The 23,834-nt window shown below is 40.0% G+C and overlaps 1 protein-coding gene across 2 annotated transcripts; it reads right to left on the bottom strand.

Annotated features, from left to right (window-relative positions):
* Window positions 1-1,154: 1,154 nt before the first annotated feature.
* dohh (deoxyhypusine hydroxylase/monooxygenase) lies at window positions 1,155-22,103 on the bottom strand. Of its 2 annotated transcripts, none has more exons than XM_014975950.2 (6): window positions 21,995-22,103; window positions 18,030-18,136; window positions 17,396-17,563; window positions 6,310-6,386; window positions 3,535-3,790; window positions 1,155-1,887 (listed from the first exon to the last, which is right to left on the bottom strand). In XM_014975950.2, the coding sequence occupies exons 2-6, from the start codon at window positions 18,133-18,135 to the stop codon at window positions 1,577-1,579; spliced, it is 918 nt and encodes a 305-aa protein (XP_014831436.2). In that variant the 5' UTR covers window position 18,136; window positions 21,995-22,103; the 3' UTR covers window positions 1,155-1,576. The 2 variants fall into 2 exon arrangements, with proteins under 2 accessions (XP_014831436.2, XP_014831435.2); XM_014975949.2 differs by having other exon boundaries at window positions 18,030-18,147; window positions 21,995-22,096.
* Between the last annotated feature and the right edge of the window lie 1,731 nt (window positions 22,104-23,834).

Below are 23,834 nucleotides of genomic sequence, written 5' to 3' on the forward strand. Positions count from 1 at the left end.
TCTGAAAATATACATAATGTGTGTGTGAATAAATTGCATCTTTGGTTGTATCTTGCAAAACATGTCATACTTTAAAATATTGTATTCCACCAAAATTATTTAAATATGCTAAACTCTACGTTCCTATCCATGCAGTTTTAATAGCTGTATGCCTAAAATTTAAATACGTGACAAATTGATTACTATTCAGCGTGTTATGACCTATTAAATGCGCTGAAACTTTATTGTGCCTGCCAAATATATAATGCTGAGTGGAGTGGCGTACCGCTCCAAGATGGTCGCCCTAAATCTCGTCAGCTCCAATAGGCGAGAGCAGCCCATGACCAAAAATAAAAATAAAAATACACACAGCGTGGGGCAAATAAAGGTGCCGAAACTGAAGAAGGACTCCTGTCTGTTTCGAGAGTGCAACACAATAAAAGCTGGGTAGCTCTTGAATTGCTACAAATTAAAGCTGTATTTCCCTCAGCCCACAGACTGCAATGTTGTCACCGCGAGATGCAATGAGACCTAAATTCTGAAGATAATGGCATGGCGTGCATCCCAGTTTTCCATGTCTGGCATATAACCATTCAGTTTAGCTTTTAAACTGGTTATACTTACTGAAGCATGAATAGGCCTACTGCCTGGGCCAAATGCAGGACAGACGGGCCATGCCCGTCCTTACAGCTGTTCTCAAAGATACCAAGCAGGAGCCAATGGTCAGGCACGAAGCAGGTAAGACCTGGTATGGAGATTTAACAACTTTCTGTCAAATACGTGGCATAGTTTGCAAACCATTTATTAACAATCAGCTGGTACTAAATACACTCACTGACAAGATACAAGTAGACACCCAGAGAGGACAGTTCAGTTTGGTTTACACCAGACTCCTCATGGACCGCTCTTGCCCATTGTCGTTGACGAGATGTAGGGCCGCCATCTTGGAGTGGTCGCCTGCTTCACTCAGCGTTATACGTTTGGCAGGCGCAATGAAGTATCAGCGCATCTAATTCTGTTTAATCTGCTGACACCCACCCGCCACAGCTTACACAACCATGTTTTTGTATGACTGATGTCAGGCATACATAAACAGACTGAAATTGAAAGTGTGCCTTGAGGACCAGGGTTGAAAAACACTGCAGTAGAGCACTAAAAATCAATCAACCAGTGTCTTTCATTTTATGTATTTTTTATTTTCTGTATATTTTCAGAGTGCAATCAGGGTTGCAACATATCTTTTCCAGACTAAAGTTTTCAAAAATGATTAACCTGTTTCATTCACTGTAACAATAGAATACTGAAGCCCATTATGTATTTATGGAACTAGCAAAAACCAGACAGTAAGGTAGGAAACAAGGAAGAAAATGAAAGAAAAGAAGGAAGAAAAAAAAGGAAGAAAATGATTCAAGAAAGTAAGAAAGGAAGTAATGGTATTATGATTATCCACATTTTAAGAAATAAATATCTTCCACTCTTCTGGACCTGGAAAGTATGAAGGATAACATTCCTCATGTATCCAGCCTGGACTGGAACCCTGTCTAATGCATCAAGGTCCCAGCCATGCAACTCTCTGTGAGGTACAGGGTGGTAATAATTAACTCTGCAGATTGACCAGTCCGTCTGCATACTGGAACTTATCACTGTTTTCATATTCCAGCATGTCCAGGGCAACCTCGCAACTTTCCTTGACAACACGTTCTTGGTCTCTAAGGTAACTATGCAGCACAGCCAGACACTCCTCTTTCCCAATGGACCCAAGAGCCTCTGCTGCCTCATGTCGGACCATTGGGTTCTCCTTAGAACGCTCCAGAGCTTCCCGCAGTGCTGGTATGGCTGCTGGGTGTTGCATCTGGCCCAGAACATAACCGATCTCATGACGGAATAAAGCGCTGGAGCATTGCAGCCCTAGAGAGAAAGATGTTACAAGTTTAATACTGGGATGAACCATTTGGTGTGTCATCATATGCACTTCTAAGCCTGTCGCGATAAACAATAAATCAATTAATCGCATAAAAAATGAAAATGATCAACCTCATTTTAATTCATAGGCTTTATCTTTTCTTCCTGCCTTTTTCTCTATCAATGACACTACAGTGAATGTGCTAAATGTCTTGCAAGCTTCTTTTGGAGCAGAATTGTACACCAACTCTTACCCCACTCATCACAGATGCTCCATCATAACACTGGCTAAGTATGTTGTCAGCATTGTAGCCAGCATCAAAGGGGAGTGTCGGTACCTCAAAAGTGATGTACTCTGCATCAAGTTGACCCAAGTCAAGCTATCCGATTAGATGTCTTTCTGGCATGGAACTGCTGACAAATTGGAGCACCACTGTCAAATTTTCCACATTGACTGTCTCTGGTCCCAACACTTTTGAGGCAAAATCCTGCAGAATCAGCATTTTCATATGTTTTCCTGATTCTGCAAGCACCCTCTCTGCAAGTGTTTGAATTATTTTATTTTGGATATCCTTAAATGTATATTTTGCATTCTTTAGGATACCTTTAGTAATGTTTCCTAGTTTCTCATCCTTCTCTAAGGTGTACCCCATCAGTTTTAAAAAAATACCTGAAGCAACATCACTATTGTCAGCTGTATGCCCATCATGTTTCAAAGTTTCTGCAGTCCTACGGAGCCCCAACTCATTCACACAGAGAAACTTAACAGACTCTTGATATAGTAATCAAGGGTATGGGCTCTTGATTGTGGGTTTTCAAGTTGTGTTTTGCCAACCAACAGGGAGTCTACAGTCCCCCTGTAGCCTCTGCTTTTGTGCTGAGTCCAGATGGTTGAATTATGAATATGATTGTGGCTGGACATGTCTCTGTAGCCCCTTGTCCTGATCAAGTACTGTTTTCCAGTTGTTAAAACCGGTTAAGGTAAAAACATCCCTCTCATTATCAGTGCTATATTTCCGACAGAGAAATCATAAGCATGCATTTCGCTTAACAGAATATTCTAGCCATGCTTGTGTGTTGTACCAGGAAGGACTGAATGATCTTAGTGATGTACTGAATACACACTTTGGGTAGCTACCCAGTATAGGCCAAAATGATTCACTGTCATTTAAATCACAAGGTGGACCTAGCTTAGCAGGCTGTATTGGGAGAACAGCACTTGTGGGAGGAATGGCTGATGGTAAGGGTGTATCTCGCATCTCGTCTGATTCAGCTTGCAACACACATTTGCCAAAGCTGATCTAAAGTTAGAAATATTCCATTGGGAAACCAGTGTTTAATGAGCTGTTCTTGACATTCAAAATGGCACTGCAGTTACAGCACAAATGCAGCAAGTAGGATTCCATGTTTGTTTTTCCCAGGTCTGTGCTCTGTCCCTCGAGCATTTCTATCAAATAGGAGCAGTGATCGTCACCTGTGTGGTTTCACTAACAAATTATAGTCTGCTTATAAAACAGCATAATTTGAAAGCAAACCACACCAAATAAAAAAAAAAAAGTCCACTTTTGGTCCGGACCAAACAAACAGACCAAATGACTTTCCTGGTGTGAATACACCCCTTGATCTATTTGTAGACTTCCGTAACCGACCTACCATCACCCAGGGCAACCACAGCCTCCTCTGTGCCCAGGTTCCGCAGTGCAAACATGGCCCGGTAGCGTTCAAACAGTGGCAGACTTTCATCTAGCAGCACAGAGCGTAGCTCTGGTACGCTCCTTCTGGATGCTGGAGGAGCTGGGTCTATGGAGCAGTAGGGGTTCATATCGATACTGCCATCCTTCAGCTGTGTCTCTCCACCACCAAGAAGCCACTCCAGTCGACAAACTGCCAACTGACACGTCTCTGCTACCTGAAAATCAGAGGGAAAATATGGACAAGTAAGTTTTGCCATTAGGCTTCTATGGACACTGAAAGAAGTGTATCTTCAGGTTTCAGCAAGTCAAATGTAAGACTTTTAATTCATTTAATTAATTTAAATAAATTTTTAATGTTGCTATGAATTAAATTTATTTATTTATTTTTTGACAGATTGCTTTAAGACTCGTATGGGTTGGCAAAAGAAGTGAGCCAGTGGTAACAATGAATGTCATCAACCCAACTGGCCATAAATTTGCAAGGGCCTAGTAGTAGCTCGTTAACGGTAGTCTCAAACGCCTTGAGTTACAGAACACAATGAAAATGTGGCAGGTGACTCAAACTTTTACTTGGCAGAACAGTCCCATGAGAAAGAAAAAACAACTACACATACAAGATTAAATAGTGCTGCCACGATAAAATTTAAGGCTGGAGATTAACATATTTAAAGCTGCGCTACGTAACTTTTAAAAATAATATGTTTTTACATATTTCAGTGATTCTTGAGGATAGGGACAAAATGGGTTTAAATTTTCCCCAATTTTTTTTTATTTCTCAACCTTATGTATGCAAATATGACAAATAATGTTTTGGAAATGTAAAGATGCTAAGGTACAGGCTCCCAGTTGCAACATTTTTAAAAAATATATATTTTTAATCGACCTGACCATCTGACAAAATAAATGTAAAATATTTTTTAATGACCCCAAGGGTGATATATTAGTCAGTTTTACAGACAAATGCTTCTCAAGAAACAAAAGAAATATTATTTAAAACAAAAAACAAGAAGTCCATCTGACAGAGTTGACAGAAATGAAGGTGGTGACAAACTAGTGAGTAAAAAGAAGAGGTCATGGGGTCCTCAGAAGTTCTGGTGCCCCCCAATAATGCCTGATTTTTTTTTTTTACATTCTTTTCATGTCTGACAGTGTTGACAAAAACTAGGGACAAATTTCAATGGAGTTGGAAAATATATAAAAATGATTTTTAATTCAATTCATTGATACTTTTATTATTATTTATATGAATACTTATACTTAATTGTCATATTATCTTAGTATTCCTTTAATTGTTTTAAACTATTACAATGTATTGAGTTCTGCTCCTGGACGAGGGATTTTACAGGCATCATCCACCGACTACAATGTTTAAAATAAAAAAATATTCAGCAAACATCAGGAAAACATACATTGTTGTGCTCACATGACCCAGGTTAGTTTAGTCAGATATTTGAAAAAAAAAAAAAAAAAAAAAAAAAGATATTTTGTGTATATTTTATTCAAATTTTGTGCTTTATCCATAGGACCTGTTTTGTCCCTATTCTCAAGAATCACTGATTTGTTAAAAGTGTCACCATGTCTTGACTGTATGGTATGAGACAGATAATCTGTCAAAAGATCGATATCCTCCACCTCCGACCTGAGCTGCTATTGCCGTCTGAAGAAACACACTGCTCCTGACCAGAAAAATCCAATCAGAGCAAGGAGGAGGGTCTTAACGTTGTCAATCAATGCTGCTAAATATGCTAATTGCAGAAAAAACAGCTAACCGTTCCAGGAAAACTGTTTATTCGCCATCATTGATGACCATGCTAACTCCACAACATTCTCTAATACAGTGTTTCTCAATTCCAGTCCTCACGCCCCCCTGCCCTGCATGTTTTAGGTGTTTCCCTTCTGCCACACACCTGGATTGAATCTGTGGGTGATTAACAGGCTTCTGCAGCACTTGATGGCTGCAATCATTTGAATCAACAGTACTGGAATAGAGGCACATCTAAAACATGCAGAGCAGGGGGGCCTGAGGACTGGAATTGAGAAGCACTGCTCTAATAGGTGCATTACAGCAGAGAGCAAGTGGGGAAGGGGAAGAGGGACAAGCAACCACATGAGATTGTGCTCAACGGTGCTAAGACCCACCTCCTGACTTTGATTGGTTGTTTCTAGTTAGCGCTGGAAGGCAGAGGAGCTCAGTTTTTTCACAGATATTCTATTTCATACCAACATTGTGAGTTTCAACAAATATGTAAAAAAAAAAAAAAGATTTTTTATAAATGTTACATAGTGAAGCTTTTTTTTTTTTTTTAAAGAAAAGTTTTGTTGGCTCTAGTGGCCTTTATTTGAAAGTAGTTAGACAGGAAACAGGGTAATGAGAGAGGGGGAAGACATGTGGCAAATGCCGCCAGGCCGGGAATTGAACTGCGACCACTGCCATGAGGACTAAGGCCTCAATACATGGGTCGTGCTTTGCCCCCTGCGCCACCACTGCACCCCATAGTGCAGCTTTAAGACCAAATTATTCTTTTACGTAAATAAGATATTTTAAGGCCTTCATTTTACCACCGATCCAGTTTTAAACATCTAAATAAGTTAAATATTAAGAATTGTGGGAAAAAAAGGTAAACTTTTTGCTACATTCCTGAATTACTCAATATGATCATTTAGTTTCACTAAAAACAAAAAGCTCAGGAATCTAAGCATTTAGTTATCCAGGAGTCTGTGTCTGTGTTCCTACCTCTATGACAGGATCCTGACTGTACTCTTTCAGCAGTTCCACAACCACTGAATCACCAATTGCTCCAAGGGCCTCCCCTATAAGCAGACAGTGAATCATAACACACCCATTGCTTCTACACCTTTCATGTGAATCCATCTCCTGTACTACTCTTCTCTGCTTCCTCTCAGATAGCATGATAATCAGGTGTGGAATATTTCAATAAACCAGTACTTCTCAAACAGTGGGGGTGTGTAGTGAGGTGTCGGGGTGGGGGGCATGAGAAGCAGGAGGACTTCAAGACTGGTTATTCATGCTTGACTGATAAATAACCCTCTGTTATGTGCTTCGGGCACATTATGATTTTTGTCCATTTCTTTTTTTTGTTTTCTTATAGACCTTGATTAAATGAGCTTTTGTAAATATATTTTGGAGTTTGGATAATTTCTTTTTGGTCATTTAATTACGTTAATTTGTGGTGCTGTTGGTCCGCCTATAAATAGGCTGGCTTTCGGCATGTAGAGTGCCTCCCCTCCATTCCCGCCTGGGCTCCGCCTTTCCGCTCGCTTCCGCTCGCTCCACCACCACCACCAGGCGCGGTGTGCGCTAAACCAGCCGCTGTGGGCCGCAGCTGAGGTTTCCAGCCTGCCATGTGGTATCTCTGTTAGCCTTTGTTTGTTTGTTTTTCCGTTGTGTGTTTGGCCTGGTGGAACCGGTTGTCCTGTTTTCGATCTTTCTTTTGCATTAGGTTCTTTTTGTTTTAGTCCGGTACTAGTAGGGGCTTCGACGGCCCTGTATAGGGTTGCCCCCCTGCTGTACCGTTTTGTTCTGTTTGACCGGCTCACCAGGTCCAATTTTCTGTTAATACTTTTGGGGTTTTGTTTTCTTTATTTTTTTGGGACACGGGATCTGAGGGCTTGAACTTTATTTTCTTCACAGAAAATCAGAAGCTGAACTAAGAAAATCAAAGTGAAGAGAATTTATGAATAAAAATTTTTGTTGAACCCTCATCTGTTGTCTTGTGTCCTCAAATATGTTGTGCCCTTGGTGGACGTAACACCCTCAGATCACTAGGTGGCAGCAGTGGTCAAATTGATGAACAGACTGCCTGTCCAAGCCAGTAGAAGAGGTAGTCTACACAGACACACTCAGAGTGTCTAATGGCCCAGTCCCAATACTCGGGCTGCACCCTTCGCCCCTCTGTGAAGTGTGGACTCAAAGTGCACATAAGGATTTGAGTGTGCAGGTTACAAGCGTGCAAAAATGTGAGAATTGGGACAGAACGCCTCTCTGTGTTGAAACTTCAACATCCAAAATGCCAGTCACAGTTTACGCATGTGCTGCTAAGAAGTACAACTACAACAAAAACATGTTGATTTTAAATGTACAGTAAAGGTATTTTCACTTTCCAAAGTCATTGCTAGACATACTTTGCTGTTCAAATGTGCTTTGTTATGACTTGTTGAATACAGAGCATAATATTTAATATTAATATTTCCATATTTAATGTGCAAAAAATACACATTAAAATGTACTAATATTCAATTTAACAGCCTAAAGGCAATTCCCCCTGCAATTTGACTAATAAGAGACATGATTACATATTCAGCTGTTACTCGGAAAACCCCCATCTCTTTTATGGCTAAAAGTTAGTTTGGTATAAAGTGGAGCTAATTTGCTAAGAAAGCTCAAGTTAAAGACAAACGTATAACACATATATAAAAAAATATTTTTAAAAAATTGTGAAAAATAAAAGGACTAATGGAACTAAAATGTATGTTTCAGTACATTTCGTGAGTGGATGCACTCACAAAATGTACTGAAACTATGAGGGTTGTGACTTTATAGAACAAAAATGTTACAACAAATTCATAAGGAACTCTGAAATCAATTTTCTTCCCCTCTAGCCTGAAAATCCCAGCAGGGCCAAGCGCAAATCGTGACACCGCACCTACTAATGGCACTTCGGTGGCAGGTGTGACACCTGCCACAAGTGCCACTGCTTTCGGGACTAGCTGCCAGAGTTGACACTGCGTTCGGCTGACTTCGGCACCTCGTACTGGCACTTCCGCTGACACCTGCCACAAGTGCCACTGCTTTCGGGACTAGCTGCCAGTGCTGCCACTGACTTCGGCTGACCTCGGCACCTCATACTGGCACTTCCGCTGACACCTGCCACAAGTGCCACTGCTTTCGGGACTAGCTGCCAGAGTTGCCACTGCGTTCGGCTGACTTCGGCTGACCTCGGCACCTCGTACTGGCACTTCCGCTGACACCTGCCATAAGTGCCACTGCTTTCGGGACTAGCTGCCAGAGTTGCCACTGCGTTCGGCTGACTTCGGCTGACCTCGGCACCTCGTACTGGCACTTCCTCTGACACCTGCCATCAGTGCCACTGTTTTCGGGTCTAGCTGTCAGTTTTGCCACTGACTTAGGCAAATGGACTACATATCCCATGATGCTTTATTTACTAGTAGAAGAACTTAAAGACAGACGAAGAAGACAGAATTTAATAAGAGTTTTTTTTCGCAGAAATACTTATGTTAGCTGAATTCCTACACGTTTTGTATATCATGTATGATTCGTTCATCCTATTTATTCACTAAAGTTCATCTGAATAATCCAGCTGACTCCTTTCGTCTTTGTATTAATCAAATACACAGCAGGTATCAGGGATGCCATTGGTTTCGGCACCTTTGTAACAGCTGAGTCTGGCTTCTGCTAGAGCTGCCGTTAGGTATCAAGGATGTTTCAGAGCTGTCACAACTGGTGCCGATGTTTTAGGGGATGGCAATGACAGTTTTTTGAAAACATCTTACTTATAATGCGTGTTTATAAAAAAAAATTCAATGGTAATTGGTTATTTATCCATTTAACACATTGAATATTTTTGACTGAGTTTAATTCAGGCAAGATGGCCAATTGAATATACTATAAAGTGTCACTATTACAGTGGAACCTGTCACTATGTTCAAGGACACATCTGGTTAATCACACATCACTGATAGTTAATAGGACTTTTTACTTAATCAAAATGACATTCAACCCTTGCCCATGTTTATATCGCAGAACAGTGGCTGACATGGTGCAACAGGAAGCCAAATGTTGCAACTGGATAATAGTAATAATAATCAGACTCTGTAAGCTATGCTAATTAACGTATATTGTAGAAATTAAGAAAGTTTGAAAAATAAATTTAAGCTTAATGATCATAATTTCTCATGGAGGAATAATAAGTTATTTGATCCTGATGTAGTAAATTCACACGTTGACTAAACATGAATTTTACAGCAGACTTCAAATTGCTGTTTAAAGTATTTACATACAATGGCTAATAAATACTGACAAATCAATTACTATGAATATACTTTGTGACATAAACTTGAAAAAATGTTGAAACATATCTGCCAAATAAAATAATATGTAAGCAGCACAATTTTCTTTGAAAAAAGCATTTTCATCTTAAGTATAACCCAAAATAATTTTTATTTCCAAAAATATGTAACAATCTTGTTCTTAATGCTGCTTAGGATTCACACATTGTCAAATTTTTTGAGGTGTAAATACTTTGTGTTTTGACTTATCAATATTCAATATGGTGTAAAAAAATTTGAAGGTGGTTTAACTTGAAAGTGAAAATCCTCCTGTTGCCTTGAAAATACTATTGAAATGCATTTTGTAGCTCAGATTTTAGTCATTTTCTCATCTTTGAATAAGAAAACTTTGAAGACAATGAACAGAACCAGAAACAAACACAGAGAAGCAACCTTCATGTATGCCACACAAATCTGTAATAAACTTGACAAATAATGAAAAATAGCGGGGATTAAATTTAATAAATAAAAACAAGTAACTATTTAAAACTGGTTAACAGACATTTTTGGAAAATTATGATAACATGTTTCTTTTTTAAAAAATTGCATTATCTTAACAAAAAACAATGAAAGTTATAGTGGCTGCCTGGTCTATTAGATAATAGACCAGGCAGCCACTATAACTTATGACATCCTGTGCACTGTCATGGAACCATGCTGAACATAATGTCACTGTGGAATTGTCAATATCTCATGTTGCCACTGTCACAAATATTAACTAATAAGTCAATATTAGTGAACTTACCCGGTTTAATAATTAATAGCATTATATTAAGGTCACTGTATGAAAATAATTATAATCCGGAATTGACAGGAGCTTGTCAGCACTGACATACCATGGCAACCGAGTGTCAGTTGTAGTGGTAGGTACCTAGTGGTAGCTATTATCAGCTGTTGCAGAAGAGGTCCCATCTGACAGTGCAGGAGTTGTCTTTCTCTATTTAAGTCTGAACACCGGCTGTATATTTAAATATGTATGAGAATTATGTTGTAATTAAGATATATTTTATTTCTATTTGTTTGAACTAAAGTTATTCATATGCTACATTCTGTCTGAAACAGAGAATGAGGCCAGCAGCCTGTGGCACCCATGGCCACCTTACTTGTGCCACCTTACCCAGTGGTAAGGTGGCACAAGGGCACCTTACCCAGAAGCCCGTGGCACAAGTGACAGCTTATGGAAACTGTCAACATGTTTTCACTGAGGCTGTTTATTGGAAGCTGAAATTTGAGACTGTATAAAAAATAGACCAGGGCATATTTGCTTTTTTAAGGGAACAGAATACTTAAGAGGAATACTTTGTGCCAGATCCACCATTATTTTCATTAATTATAAATTCATTCATATTAAATCTGACACAGAAGCTGTCACCAAAGAATATTCTATTCTTATTCTATTGTTTTCCCCACTAAGCATATTTAAATATGCTGAAGTATGTATAACACAATTAAAAATACAACTGTTTATAAATATGGCTGCATGTATAAGGTTTCCAGTAACAAAACAGCGTGTTATGAAAGATTAAATGTTCAAATACGTCATTGTGCCTGTTAAACATATAACGCCGAGTGGAGCGGTCGAACGCTATAAGATGGCCGCCCTAAATCTCGTCAGCAAAAATAGACGAGAGCAGTCCGTGAGGCGTGGGAGGTGCCAGTATGAGGTCGTGGCAACCCTTGGAAGGTGCCGAAGTCAGCCGAAGTCAGTGGCAACACTGACAGCTAGACCCGAAAACAGTGGCACTAATGGCAGGTGTCAGAGGAAGTGCCAGTAAGAGGTGCCGAGGTCAGCCGAAGTCAGCCGAACGCAGTGGCAACTCTGGCAGCTAGACCCGAAAGCAGTGGCACTTGTGGCAGGTGTCACACCTGCCACCGGAAGTGCCAGTATAAGGTGCCGAGGTCAGCTGAAGTCAGCCGAACGGAGTGGCAACACCGACAGCTAGTTCCGAAAACAGTGGCACTAATGGCAGGTGTCAGCGGAAGTGCCAGTAAGAGGTGCCGAGGTCAGCCGAAGTCAGCCGAACGCAGTGGCAACTCTGGCAGCTAGTCCCGAAAGCAGTGGCACTTGTGGCAGGTGTCAGCGGAAGTGCCAGTACGAGGTGCCGAGGTCAGCCGAAGTCAGCCGAACGCAGTGGCAGCACTGGCAGCTAGTCCCGAAAGCAGTGGCACTTGTGGCAGGTGTCACACCTGCCACCGGAAGTGCCATTAGTAGGTGTGGTGTCACGATTTGTGCCTGCTGTCTCTCAAAAATCCCCCCCAATTTGTTTAATAATCATAAATGATATATCTAAAGAAAATAAGAACCAAATAGCTTTCTATTCCACTCCCACAAAAAATTTATATATTGAATTCATAACTACAGGGTGGCCCACCAAAAAGGAGCCCGCGTTACTATAGCATTACTGGCGGCCTTCAGTAAATAAAGAAAGAACTTGAAATGCCAAAATCGTTACTCACTCTTTACAGAAAGTGCTGGAAATGATCCCCTTGTGCGTCAATGCGCCTTAACATATTGTCATATATGCGACGCAACTCTGGGGTACCAATGCACCAATTGCATTACGAATATTGTCTTTCAACTGCTGTAAAGTTCTTGGGTTATTAGCCTACACTTTTCCCTTCAAATTGCCCCACAGATAAAAGTCACAAGTTGTTAAGTCCAGCGATCTCGGTGGCCACAATCCTTTGGTGACAATCCTGTCTCCTGTAAATGCCTCTCGAATTCGTGCAAGTGACACGTGTGACGTCCTGTTGGAAGAAGGCGTACTCACGTTCTTCCAGCATCAACTGTCCATAAAATTCCTCAAAAATTCTCATGTACACTTTTGTGTTCACTGGGGAAGGATTCATTCGGCGTGCCACTCTGCCAGGAAGGCGGGCTACATTTTCGTGGGCTACCCTGTATGTATGAAGGTAAATGCCCTGCAATGACTTTCTGCGAAAGAAATAAAAAAATTTATTTCTGTGCATTTTGTGACTGAGATTTTGACATAATGAACCTTTTTAGGCCCGAGCAGCTAAGCGCTGCGAGAGCCTATTGAAACCTTGCTGTTTATTATTTTTCCCGTGCCAAATAAATTGGCTTTTTGGGGGCTTTATCATATTCAAAAACTCACCAAACGTGGCGGGGGCATAGAGCCCGGTGAAAAATTTCGTATTTTATGGTGGTTGCAAAAATCGCACAAGAAACGGCTCAAGGGCGCCACCTAGCAACTTTCAAAGGACCCTTTCCTATTCACTTACTTTATCGTAGAGACTTGAAACTTGGTACACTTGTACAGCTCCCCAAAACACTCAGAATTTACAATTAATGTCATAGTGCAAGTATCACAGATTGTCGGCCATTTTGGATTAAAGTTCCGATTTTGACCCGATTTTGGGCGTTTGCAGGGTTCGCATTTGATCGAACTTGTCCTAGGGATTTCGATCGATCGGCTTCAAACTCGGTCAGATCGTTCATAAGGCATGGCCGATCCAAAGTTATCGTAGGTTTGCGTTTTCGGGCTTGCTGAAGGGGTCTTTCCGGGGGTCAAAGGTCACCGATTCGCCATGAAACATCAAACTGTTATAACTCTTTGAAAAAAACTCATAGAAGCACCAAACTTTCAGTGATTGATCATCATGGGATGCTCTACAATACTCAACGGTCAAATGATGACGTCACTTAGGCCACGCCCCCTGAGAACAGGAAGTGTCATTTTTTACGCTGAACGGTCGCTATCTGACCCCTTTGACCTAATCGAGGTGAAACTGTGTCCACAGACAGAAAACATGTTGGTGTGTTGAGGATTCCAAGCCAAGCTCATTTGAATCCAGCAGGTGGGCGTGGCGGCGTGGCGAAGTGACCCTAAACGCCGTGTCCTTACGTTTGGCTGTGGATTCCACAATTTTGAGGCCAGCTGCACCAAACTTGACATGAGTGATCCTGGTAGGGTCCCCTACGATCCTATGTTGTCATAGTCTGACGTCATCTAAGCCCCGCCCCCTCAGAACAGGAAGTGCTTTTTTTTCCATGGAAAGCTGCCTTTCTGGCTCACTGCACCTAATCAACATGATTCTGTGTTGGATGACAGATAACATGTTAGTCTCACTTGCTTTAAAGCGCCAAGAGTCTTCTGTAGAGGGCGTGGCCGTGGGACCGCGGCGAAGCAGAGGTAACGCCGCCGCCATACGTTTGGCTCTAGATTCCACATCGTTCAGCCCAGCTGCACCAAACTCACTAGGATGCATCCTTATCCATCCCCGAACAGGAATACATAACAGTCGTTGATGGGCGTGGCCTAATTTCTCTACAGCGCCCCCTAGAAATTTTTAAATGATCAGCCCCAAGCCATGCTTTAACCTAGAATTATGAAACTTGGTACACATGTGTATCATGTCAGGACCTACAAAAAAGTCTCTTGGAGCCATGGTGCAAACCCAACAGGAAGTCGGCCATTTTGGATCAAAATCAGCCATTTCCTCTTTTTCATAGACATCGCATCTGATCTATCTCCTCCTGCAGCTTTTGAGATAGAGACTTCAAACTCAGTCAGCAGAGACTTGAGACATTAAAGATGAAAAGTTATCGTAGGAATTTTTCTATGTCAAAGCATGTGGGCGTGGCTAAGTCCCAAACTTTGACTATTCGCCATGAAACATCAAGATGCAATAACTTCCACATAGAAGGTCACAGCTGCATCAGACTTCCTATATCTGACTACAGACCACCCCTCATCACATTGAGATGGTCAGTTGATGACATCACCTTAACCCCGCCCACTTCCGACAGGAAGTCACCTGTTTTTTCTATTGTATGTCTTACTTTTACTCTCTAAGTCATATGGGTTTCATCCGGTGTAGGCTGACATGACATGATATGATGATGAACTCTCCCATGATGAACTCGACTGACCCGTGGGGGCGTGGCTAAGTCCGAAACTTTGACTATACAGCATGAAACATGAATGTGAAATAACTTCCAAATGCCAGGTCACAGCTGCATCAGACTTTCTATGTCTCATTATAGACCGGCCTTCATCATAGTTAGGTGGTCGATTGATGACATCACCCTAGCCCCGCCCACTTCCGACAGGAAGTGACCTGTTTTTTCTACTGTATGTCTTACTTTTTCTCTCTAATTCTTATTGGTTTCATCCTGTGCAGACTGACATGAAATGAAATGATGATGAACTCTGCCGTGATGAACTCTACTGACCCGTGGGGGCGTGGCTAAGTCCCAAACTTTGAATATACATCATGAAACATGAATGTGAAATTACTTCCTAATGCCAGGTCACAGATGCATCAGACTTTCTATGTCTCATTATAGACCAGCCCTCATCACAGTTAGGTGGTCGATTGATGACATCACCTTAGCCCCGCCCACTTCCGACAGGAAGTCACCTGTTTTTTATACTGTATGTCTTACTTTTACACTCTAAAACATGTTGGTGTGTCATGGATTCCAACCCTGTGCACACTGACATAACATGAGATGATGATGAACTCTGTCAATGCCTACAGACCCGTGGGGGAGTGGCAAAATGGCTGTCCCTCGCCATATGCATACGATCGTCTCTTATTCACAAACGCATCATCCTATTTGCACCAGACTTTTTATGAGTGAAACTTGTGAACCTCTGAGGAGCCCAATACAGTTTAATTGCAATTTGACTCCACTGCGCCCCCTAGGTTAATCAAACAGCTGTATCTCCTTGCCACATGGCCCAATCTGCTCCAGATTTTGGGTGCATGGCCAGTGAACGCTGCCGAAGACATCGAAGCGGATCGCATGGAGGACGGCGCGCGAGCGTCGGCGGTGGCCGGCGGGAGGCGGTGCTGGAACATCCGCGGTGGCTATAGGCTTGAGCGGCGCTTGGCTGCGAGGGCCGCTTGAGGCTCCGCGGAGCTTTAATTTCAATTACAACTTCATGAATATTTTCAGAAAAAAATTCAAAAGTAGATATTGTGCAAGAAATCTACTCCATTTTTAAGTTTTAATATAATAAAATTTGGTCTTCTAACATCAGATGAAGAGTTAAATTATGATATTAACAATTTAATCCTCAGTTTTTATTAATAAATACTGCTTTCTAAAATTCACCTCCATTTTTCAAGTTGAATAACTTTATTTGAAAGAGTGCTTAAACGTTAAGATTTGAAATTTGTCTTGCATTTGTAGCACTTTGTTTACTTCCCTCACAGTTAATATTAGCTATAGTGCTTGGTTTAATACCGCTATGAAAGGTAGCAGAGATTTTGTAAATCTTAAAAAGTTTTAATTATTCCCCAATATTGATTCCCCAACATTAAGAGCCTACCTTAGAAATAAAACAATATTATATATATTATTATAAATATACAATAAAATGTATTATAACATTAAAAAATTACACAAGTGGAAAAGACTATTATTTATATGTAATTATTTCACTCTACCAGAAGTAAGACACGTCCCAAATCTCCTGTTTTTGTTTTGAAGGATGTGAGGAAGTGGGAAATGTCTTTGGTCCGTGTATTTTCAGGCAGTTGGTTTTTTCGTTTGAAATGAAAAATGAGAAAATGAAAATAGACTCGTTTTTTTCTTTTATTAAACTAAAAGCGGAAATCAGACAACGGCTCGGTCTGTGTATTTTCAGGCAGTTCGTTTTTTTCGTTCGTTTTGGCTGAATATCTGATTGTATGTTATTGTAAAATAAATTTTTATGAAAACATTTTGTCTCTGTTTATTTTGTAAGATTTGAGTTTAAAACTCTGACTACATATAGGTTGATACAAATTAAATATGAAATAATTCTTTTGTTTCTTGCTTATAAATCTAGAGATACGAAATAATGGAAAGTATCAACTCAAAAGTTGTTCATTATGTTTAGTCAGTTGAGTCTTATAAATAAAATGTAAGTAGTCTCATGAAGGGGACAAAGGTTTTCATTTCTAACTGGACAGTCATACTTCACTTATAAAGAGGTAATTTTCCACCCCAACACGCAAACATCCCCGTTCACTCTCAGAGCGTTCAAGTTTCACACCACATTGCTTAGGATTTACTGCTGCGCGCTTGCGCAGTGTGAAGGAAAGAGGAGACAGCTGCACACACAGGCTGCGAATGAGATACAGGAGATCGGCAACAAGAGATCGTGATTTGCGATCACAGATCATACACATTTTCACACAAATCAGTCAATTATGATCGGTGGCTGATCGGCACACCTCTAGTATTGATATTAGTAGACAAACAAATCTTGAGTGGCTGTGTGCTTTATAAAATACTCATCAGAAATCAATCTATTCTATTCTTATTCTATTCTGTTTTCCCCACTAAGAATATTTAAATATGATCAATCATATATCAATACAGCTCAAAAATACTTTAAAAATAAATGTCTTTGTACATGTAGCTATGAAAACTGTTTGAATAAGTTTTTTAGCAAAAAAGTGTGAAAATCTGTTTAGTATTCAGTGATAATAAACAGATTTAGATGCACTGATACTTCATTGCGCCTGCCAAACGTATAGCGTTGAGTGAAGCAGGCAACCGCTCCAAGATGGCGGCCCTACATCTCATCAGCAACAATAGGCAAGAGCGGTCCATGAGGCGTCTGGTGTAAACCAAACTGAACTGTCCTCTCTGGGGGTCTACTTGTATCTTGTCAGTGAGTGTATTTAGTACCAGCTGATTGTTAATAAATGGTTGACAAACTCTATGCCACGTATTTGACAGAAAGTTGTTACATCTCCATACCAGGTCTTACCTGCTTCGTGCCTGACCATTGGCTCCTGCTTGGTATCTTTGAGAATTGCTGTAAGGACGGGGATGGCCCGTCTGTCCTGCATTTGGCCCAGGCAGTAGGCCAACTCGTGCTTCAGTAAGGCCGAATCATCAGTGAAAGCCTTGCTGATCCACTCTATGGCTTCAGCACCTGTCAGAAGATGTTCAAGTAAATCCAGATGTTCCACACATTTTAAACCTGAAGATTTGTCAGAACCAGCTGATTGGACTGGCAAATATACAGCTGAAAAAAGTATTTTCCCACACAGAACAGTTATTATCATTAGTAATGTTAATGTCTAAAGTCTAAATGATAAAGTCTAAATGTTTCTGGCACATTAAACTGAACACTAACTTAAAACAGCTAATCAAAACATAACATTGTAACAATTTTCCGTAGCCCAGTAGGGTCAACAGAACACAAAACCAACAACAAAAACTGAGTTACCAAATGTTTTCATAACTTCCATTATGGTTTTTTTTTCATTTTGTTGGCCCTTCTGGACCATAGTACATTAAGGAATTGGGATCCTACGCCATGAAATAACATGTTTCAGTATTTTTGATATAAAAACAACTTTAATTTTAATATTTAAAATAGCTTCTTGCAGATTTACCTCCCAGATTCCTCAAGGTGAACAGTGCTCTGAAGCGCTGCGTCAGGTCCAGATCTGGGTTGACCAGAACCTGCCCTATAGCGGTCAACTGCTCCACAGTGGCCATCCTGTAGCAGAACTGCATTTCAACACAACAGGGAAACATGGTATCAGCTGTCCCAATACCTTAGAGCAGTGGTCCCCAACATTTTTATTATCGCGGACGGGTCAAGACTTGGACATTTTGCTGCGGCCGGGGAAGTGGGGGGGAGGGGGAGTCGAGAACCGTCAGATAAGGCTTCTGCATGTTGGTGTTCCCGCTAAATCCTGAATATACCCAATTTAGGTTGTCTTGGCCCTTTTATCGCAGCCTGTGGGGTTTTCCCTGACTGGGAACGAGAATACAACCCGCTGAATGTGACAGGTAGCCAATCAGAAAGCGTGGTGACGTAAGAACAGAGGGCAATCCCAAACAGCTGAAATATCGCGCAATTGAGAGTCCGGTGGATATCGGAGATATGTGGAAATGTTTTTTATTATATGTAAAGGTCATTATTATATATGTTTATGTTTATTCAGTTAAAAATGTTAACTATGAAAAAACAGTCACCTCCAAATCATAGTGCAGCAAATAGAGCGGCTGCTCCCGTCGTCTTTTATCCACCGCCTTTTCTTTTTGTTACGTCTTTCATCTCTTAAAATGACTCCACAAACTATCACTATTGCTTCTACATCGTCATCCGTGTTTGGTTATTCTAAATTCCCGTATGCTATGTTGGGAGTTTTGTGGATTTCTTCTGGAATCGCGATGTTCGTGACTGGAATCGGTTCATGTTGCTCCTGTCGTGTGGCTGGAGACACGAACCGATCGATCCTGTTGTACTTTTATCAGCTCTGTGGTCACAGAGGTTTGGAGAATCAGCCGACAATTGCCGTCTAAACCAGACTTATGACTCACAAGCTCTACTCGACCACTGCCCAAACGCTCTCTGACTCTGGTCGCTATGGTAACGTTTATATATCCCTTCAAAATAAGATACAGATGCGCCACAAAAACGAATATTTTACTTTCGTGAAAATTTTAACTCATGATAATGACTAACGGGAGCCCTGAGCTTGTTTCTCTGCAATGAGACGGTCCCATCTGGGAGTGATTGGAAACAATGACACCCGAAGTGTTGCTTATATCCATAGCCTGCTGGGTCTCTACGTGGCGAAGCAGTTTGAAGCTTCATTGCCTCATTAGCGAGCCGATTGCTGACATATCGCAACCTATATGTCATGCGGGCATGTAACAAGCCCGCATGTTACGCAGAGCGGCTTGTAATGTGGGACTCACCTACCGGTCCGGGATAAATCCATCCTCCTGTCTCTTCTCTGGGCCTTTTCCCCTTTGCAAAGAAACTTTCCAAAGACACCTGATCTGTTTCTTACTCATTTTGCTGCTTGTGGGCTCAGCGTTGGCGCGTAAGTAACCGAGAGAATCCGGTTAAAGGATTTTCAAAATAAAAGATCCTCCTGACTCAAATAATACATAAAACGGAAATATTTAATTATTTCTTGCGCGGCCCGGTACCAATAGACCCTTTTCACAGTGACGTCAGACAATGGCCGCCATAACTCAAACCTGGGTATCTTTACTTCCGGTGTGATTTTGCCTTGGGAACCAACCTGAAAAATTCCCGCATTCTCATCATCTTAAGGATATAATAAAAGGTAAGTTTAATAATAACAGCATTTAAGTGTTAGATAGCTGTTATTAATTATTGTAAAATCACCATTCTCTAACTGTGTATAAAATAAACAGCCTCCGATAGGAGAGTAAACCACCTAGCAGCAGCTTTAGCCACATTTAGGAAAAAATATACTCTCTGTCAGCGCTGTAACGTTTAGAGGTTCACTTTCTGTATTTTATAAAACAGTGTTTACGTGTTAGATAACCGTTATTAGTCATTGTCAATTTACCATTCTCCAACAAGCCTCCGATCATGAGTAAACCAGCTAGCAGCAGCTTTAGCCACAGTTAGGAAACATATACACCGCCGCCTGTCAGTGATGTAACGTTTAGAGGTTCATTTTCTGTATTAATGGAAAATAAAGGACATAAAAATAACTTTAATCTGATTACTGGATTTGAAATACGAGCTCGTTAGATTATTCGTTACCGGAAAAAGTGGTCCGATTAGAGGAAGGCATTACAAAGCAGCGGCGGCACCGGACATCTCTGCTTATAACAAACAAACCCCTATTTTATGGGATGAGTGGCAACTCCAGTCTATAATATAAGAATCTGATCAAGATTAGAGCCTAAAACGTTATAGTTCAAAAACAGTAAAAAGTTCTGGTTAAGGAACAGTTATGTCACGTAGTTGGCTAGCTAACAAAATTCACTAATGCTAAGCTATCGGTTACGCAAAACAAAAATACCTACCTTCATAGTCAAACAGGTATTGTTCGGTGAAGAATTTCTAGCCTTTGTCTAATTTAGATTTTGTTGTCAGAGAAAATTGGTTTGCAAATCGTGATCTATCTTCAAATCTTATTTTAGGCAAATGTTTTAGAGACTGTGTAAACTCCATGCTCCGGTGTTCTGTCTGATCAACATATGCTGTCAGATATATACATGTATCTAAATCTCTCTTTCTATATATATGTCTCTATATAGATATAAATAGATATATATGTGTCTATTTTACATATATATATATGAAATAGACAACTTTATCGTTACTTACTATGTACACCGGAACTAAGGATACACAGCTTCGAGCCAAAATGGAGGTTGTGTGACATCATGTGAAAAGGGTCTATTGGTCCACGGACCGGTACCGGTCCAGGGACCGGGGATTGGGGACCACTGCCTTAGAGTGTGTGGCCAGAAATTCAGGAAGATTTGATGACGAGGCTTAGGAAGCTGTTTAAACAAAGGTTAAAGGATCCCTATATATCTATTGTGCACTCCTCTTTACTGTTAACACTGAGCTAGTTTGAAAACATAACTGCCCCTGTAGTTATTACATGAGTTTTTCATTCATGAAAAAGAGGGGGTACCTTCACTACGACAGGTGTGTTACCAGAATGTAAAAGATACTTAACAAGACTTAATCAGAGACAAACACGTCATTGATAATTTGCTCACACGAGAAACATACATTGTGTTGGAAATATTTGTTTAATTATGCTAGTTTTAATTATGTTTACCTGCATGGTCTCTGGCGTGCAAAGAGCAGCACGTCATTACGGGCTGTTTGAGACCACCTCTAAACTGTACGTTAGATTCATCAGACAGTAAAGAACCCGCCTTGACATAAAAGTAATTGAGCTAACAGGGGCGGAATTGTCTTAACTGCCGCACACAGTGGTCTCCGAAGGCGCGTCTTCGTATGTTTGTATTTTTCTAAGGTAATTAATTTCTTCTTTGTGGCTTTGGTTTCTGATGATTATGTTGAGCTTTTAGTGTGATTTTATACAATTGATTGTTTGAATAAATTCTGGTTGATTGTGAAGTGGAACAATGACTGTTGTCTTTGTGGTTTCACTTTTACACACAACATTAACGGACCTGGAGAGACGAGATAACGAGCAACAGGTAGACCATATCTCGTTTCTCAACAATGGTTAAATTTATTTAACACAGTTTTGAGAAAATTCACTTTTACCCATTACAGTTTATGACCTGCAGGGGGTGTGCGCGAGCAAGAACAAGCTAAAATAACGTCGTTGGAAAGATTTAAATGCTTCATAAAGATTTATCTCATCATCACTAGTTTGTTGAACAATTTTATAACACAGCCCAAGCAGAAGCTAACACGTAATTCTATAGTTTGTTCAAAATTCAACTGACAGACAGCCTGAACTAGAGCCACGTGTCCACTAACACAGACCAATTCTCTGTTCTCACAATCACAGAACCACACACAGAAAGTCCCGGACAACCACTGACCTTCTGAACAAAGAAGTAGAACATTTGACATAAACATACCAACCTCTGAAACTGAGTCCAGAAGCCGAAATATAGCTGAGGCTTCTTGTTCTCTGACGCGTTTTGCAAACCTGAACATGAAGGGAGTACCGCCACCAAGTGGTACGGAGGATGAATCTGTTTTTCAAGAGTTCTTCTTCTTGTCGGTTTTATGGCGGTTGGCAAGAAACTTTTAGTAGCATTACCGCCACTTACTGGTATGGAGTGTGGTTCGTGATGGTTTAAATATTTATCCTCATTTATACATACATATATTCTACCATAATTCTATCTAAACATACACTCACACATTCACACTTAAAACATACATACTTATGCACAACTTTATATATCATGCCTTCATTCACAAACACACTTACCATAATTAAATTCTATGAAATAATTTAGTTTTTTTTAAGAAATCGAATAATATTTGCATATGTTTACTCCCTAAATTCTTCCTCAATATGTCTAATAAATTAACCTTCTCCTTAATACTTTCAAACTCTCTCTTCATATATCTTCTCTCTATTTCATATTTATGGCATTCTAATATAACATGCTCTATGGTTTCATATTTGTCACAATAATCACATTTCCCAGTTTTATGTTTTTGAATTTTAAAAAGTGTTTAATTAAGTCCTGAATGTCCAAATCTTAATCTTATCACACTTTCTTCCTTTCTATTTCTTCTTCCATTTCTTCTTTCTCCTACATTCTTCTGAATTTTATAAAACCATCTTCCCGTTTTATCTTTTTGCCATACTTTCATCAGTTTCTCTTTAACAATACTCTTTCCTTCAGCTTTACTTATTTTAACTGTAAAATTAATAGGATTTTGAATTGCCCTCTTTGCCATTTTATCTGCCCTCTTGTTTCCTTCTACTCCAATATGTGCTGGAACCCACACAAATATAACTATTAAACCCATGTTTTGTATTCTGAATAATGTATGAAATATTTCTAATAAAATGTCCATCCTACTATCTGTTTGATTATTTTTTAAACTTAATAATGCAGAGCTTGAATCTGAACATATTATCGTTTTTAATGGTTTTATGTCTTCATTGTAAAGCTAATAATATTGCCAACATTTCTCCTGTCTATACTGATAACCCATCTGTAATTCGTTTTCCTATTTTTATATTGAATTCTGGTACTACTGTGCCGTTACTGGTGCATGTCTGATGCAAAGGCTTTCTAACACCTTTCTCGTGTCACGACTCTGAAGACCGAAGGACGTTGTCAGCAGGTTTAATGACAATTAAAAGGGTAAAACTGAAATGAAGACAAAAAATACAGTAAATATGTGATCATATGCAGCATAAAATACAATACACTCAATTTCCACCGAACATCACATCCACATGCGCACATCTAGGCTACCAACTGCGCACCCGATAACCTCGCGATATCCTCACATCTAATTAACATAAACATACTCCACCTTAAAACAACACATTCGAGCGCTATCGCTTAGACAGAAACAATGTTGCAAAGTTACAAACTTAATACATAACGGCAATGCAACCATACATGAAAGATTTGAACAGTAATTTACAGCAACGAACACCAACGGTGTCTATTTCTACCGTTTAATAAGTTTTGTTTCGAATGACAAAACTTACTACGTTGTAGTACCTTAAAATAACATGAGAGGGCAGGCTTTCTCCCTTTTTTCTTGTATAAAAAACAACATTTATAACTTCAAAACAGAACAACTACAAACGCTATTCCTATTTTCCCAGTCATTTTTGATGCATCAGTATAAATCTGAATGTATTGATAATAATTTAAATATAATTGCACTGAATAACTATCTACAATGTAAGATTTATCTTTTTTTTTTTTCCATTATTGACATA

This window comes from Poecilia mexicana, unplaced genomic scaffold (assembly GCF_051168715.1).
Source record: "Poecilia mexicana isolate PSO_F unplaced genomic scaffold, ASM5116871v1 scaffold_4, whole genome shotgun sequence".
NCBI lineage: Eukaryota > Metazoa > Chordata > Actinopteri > Cyprinodontiformes > Poeciliidae > Poecilia > Poecilia mexicana.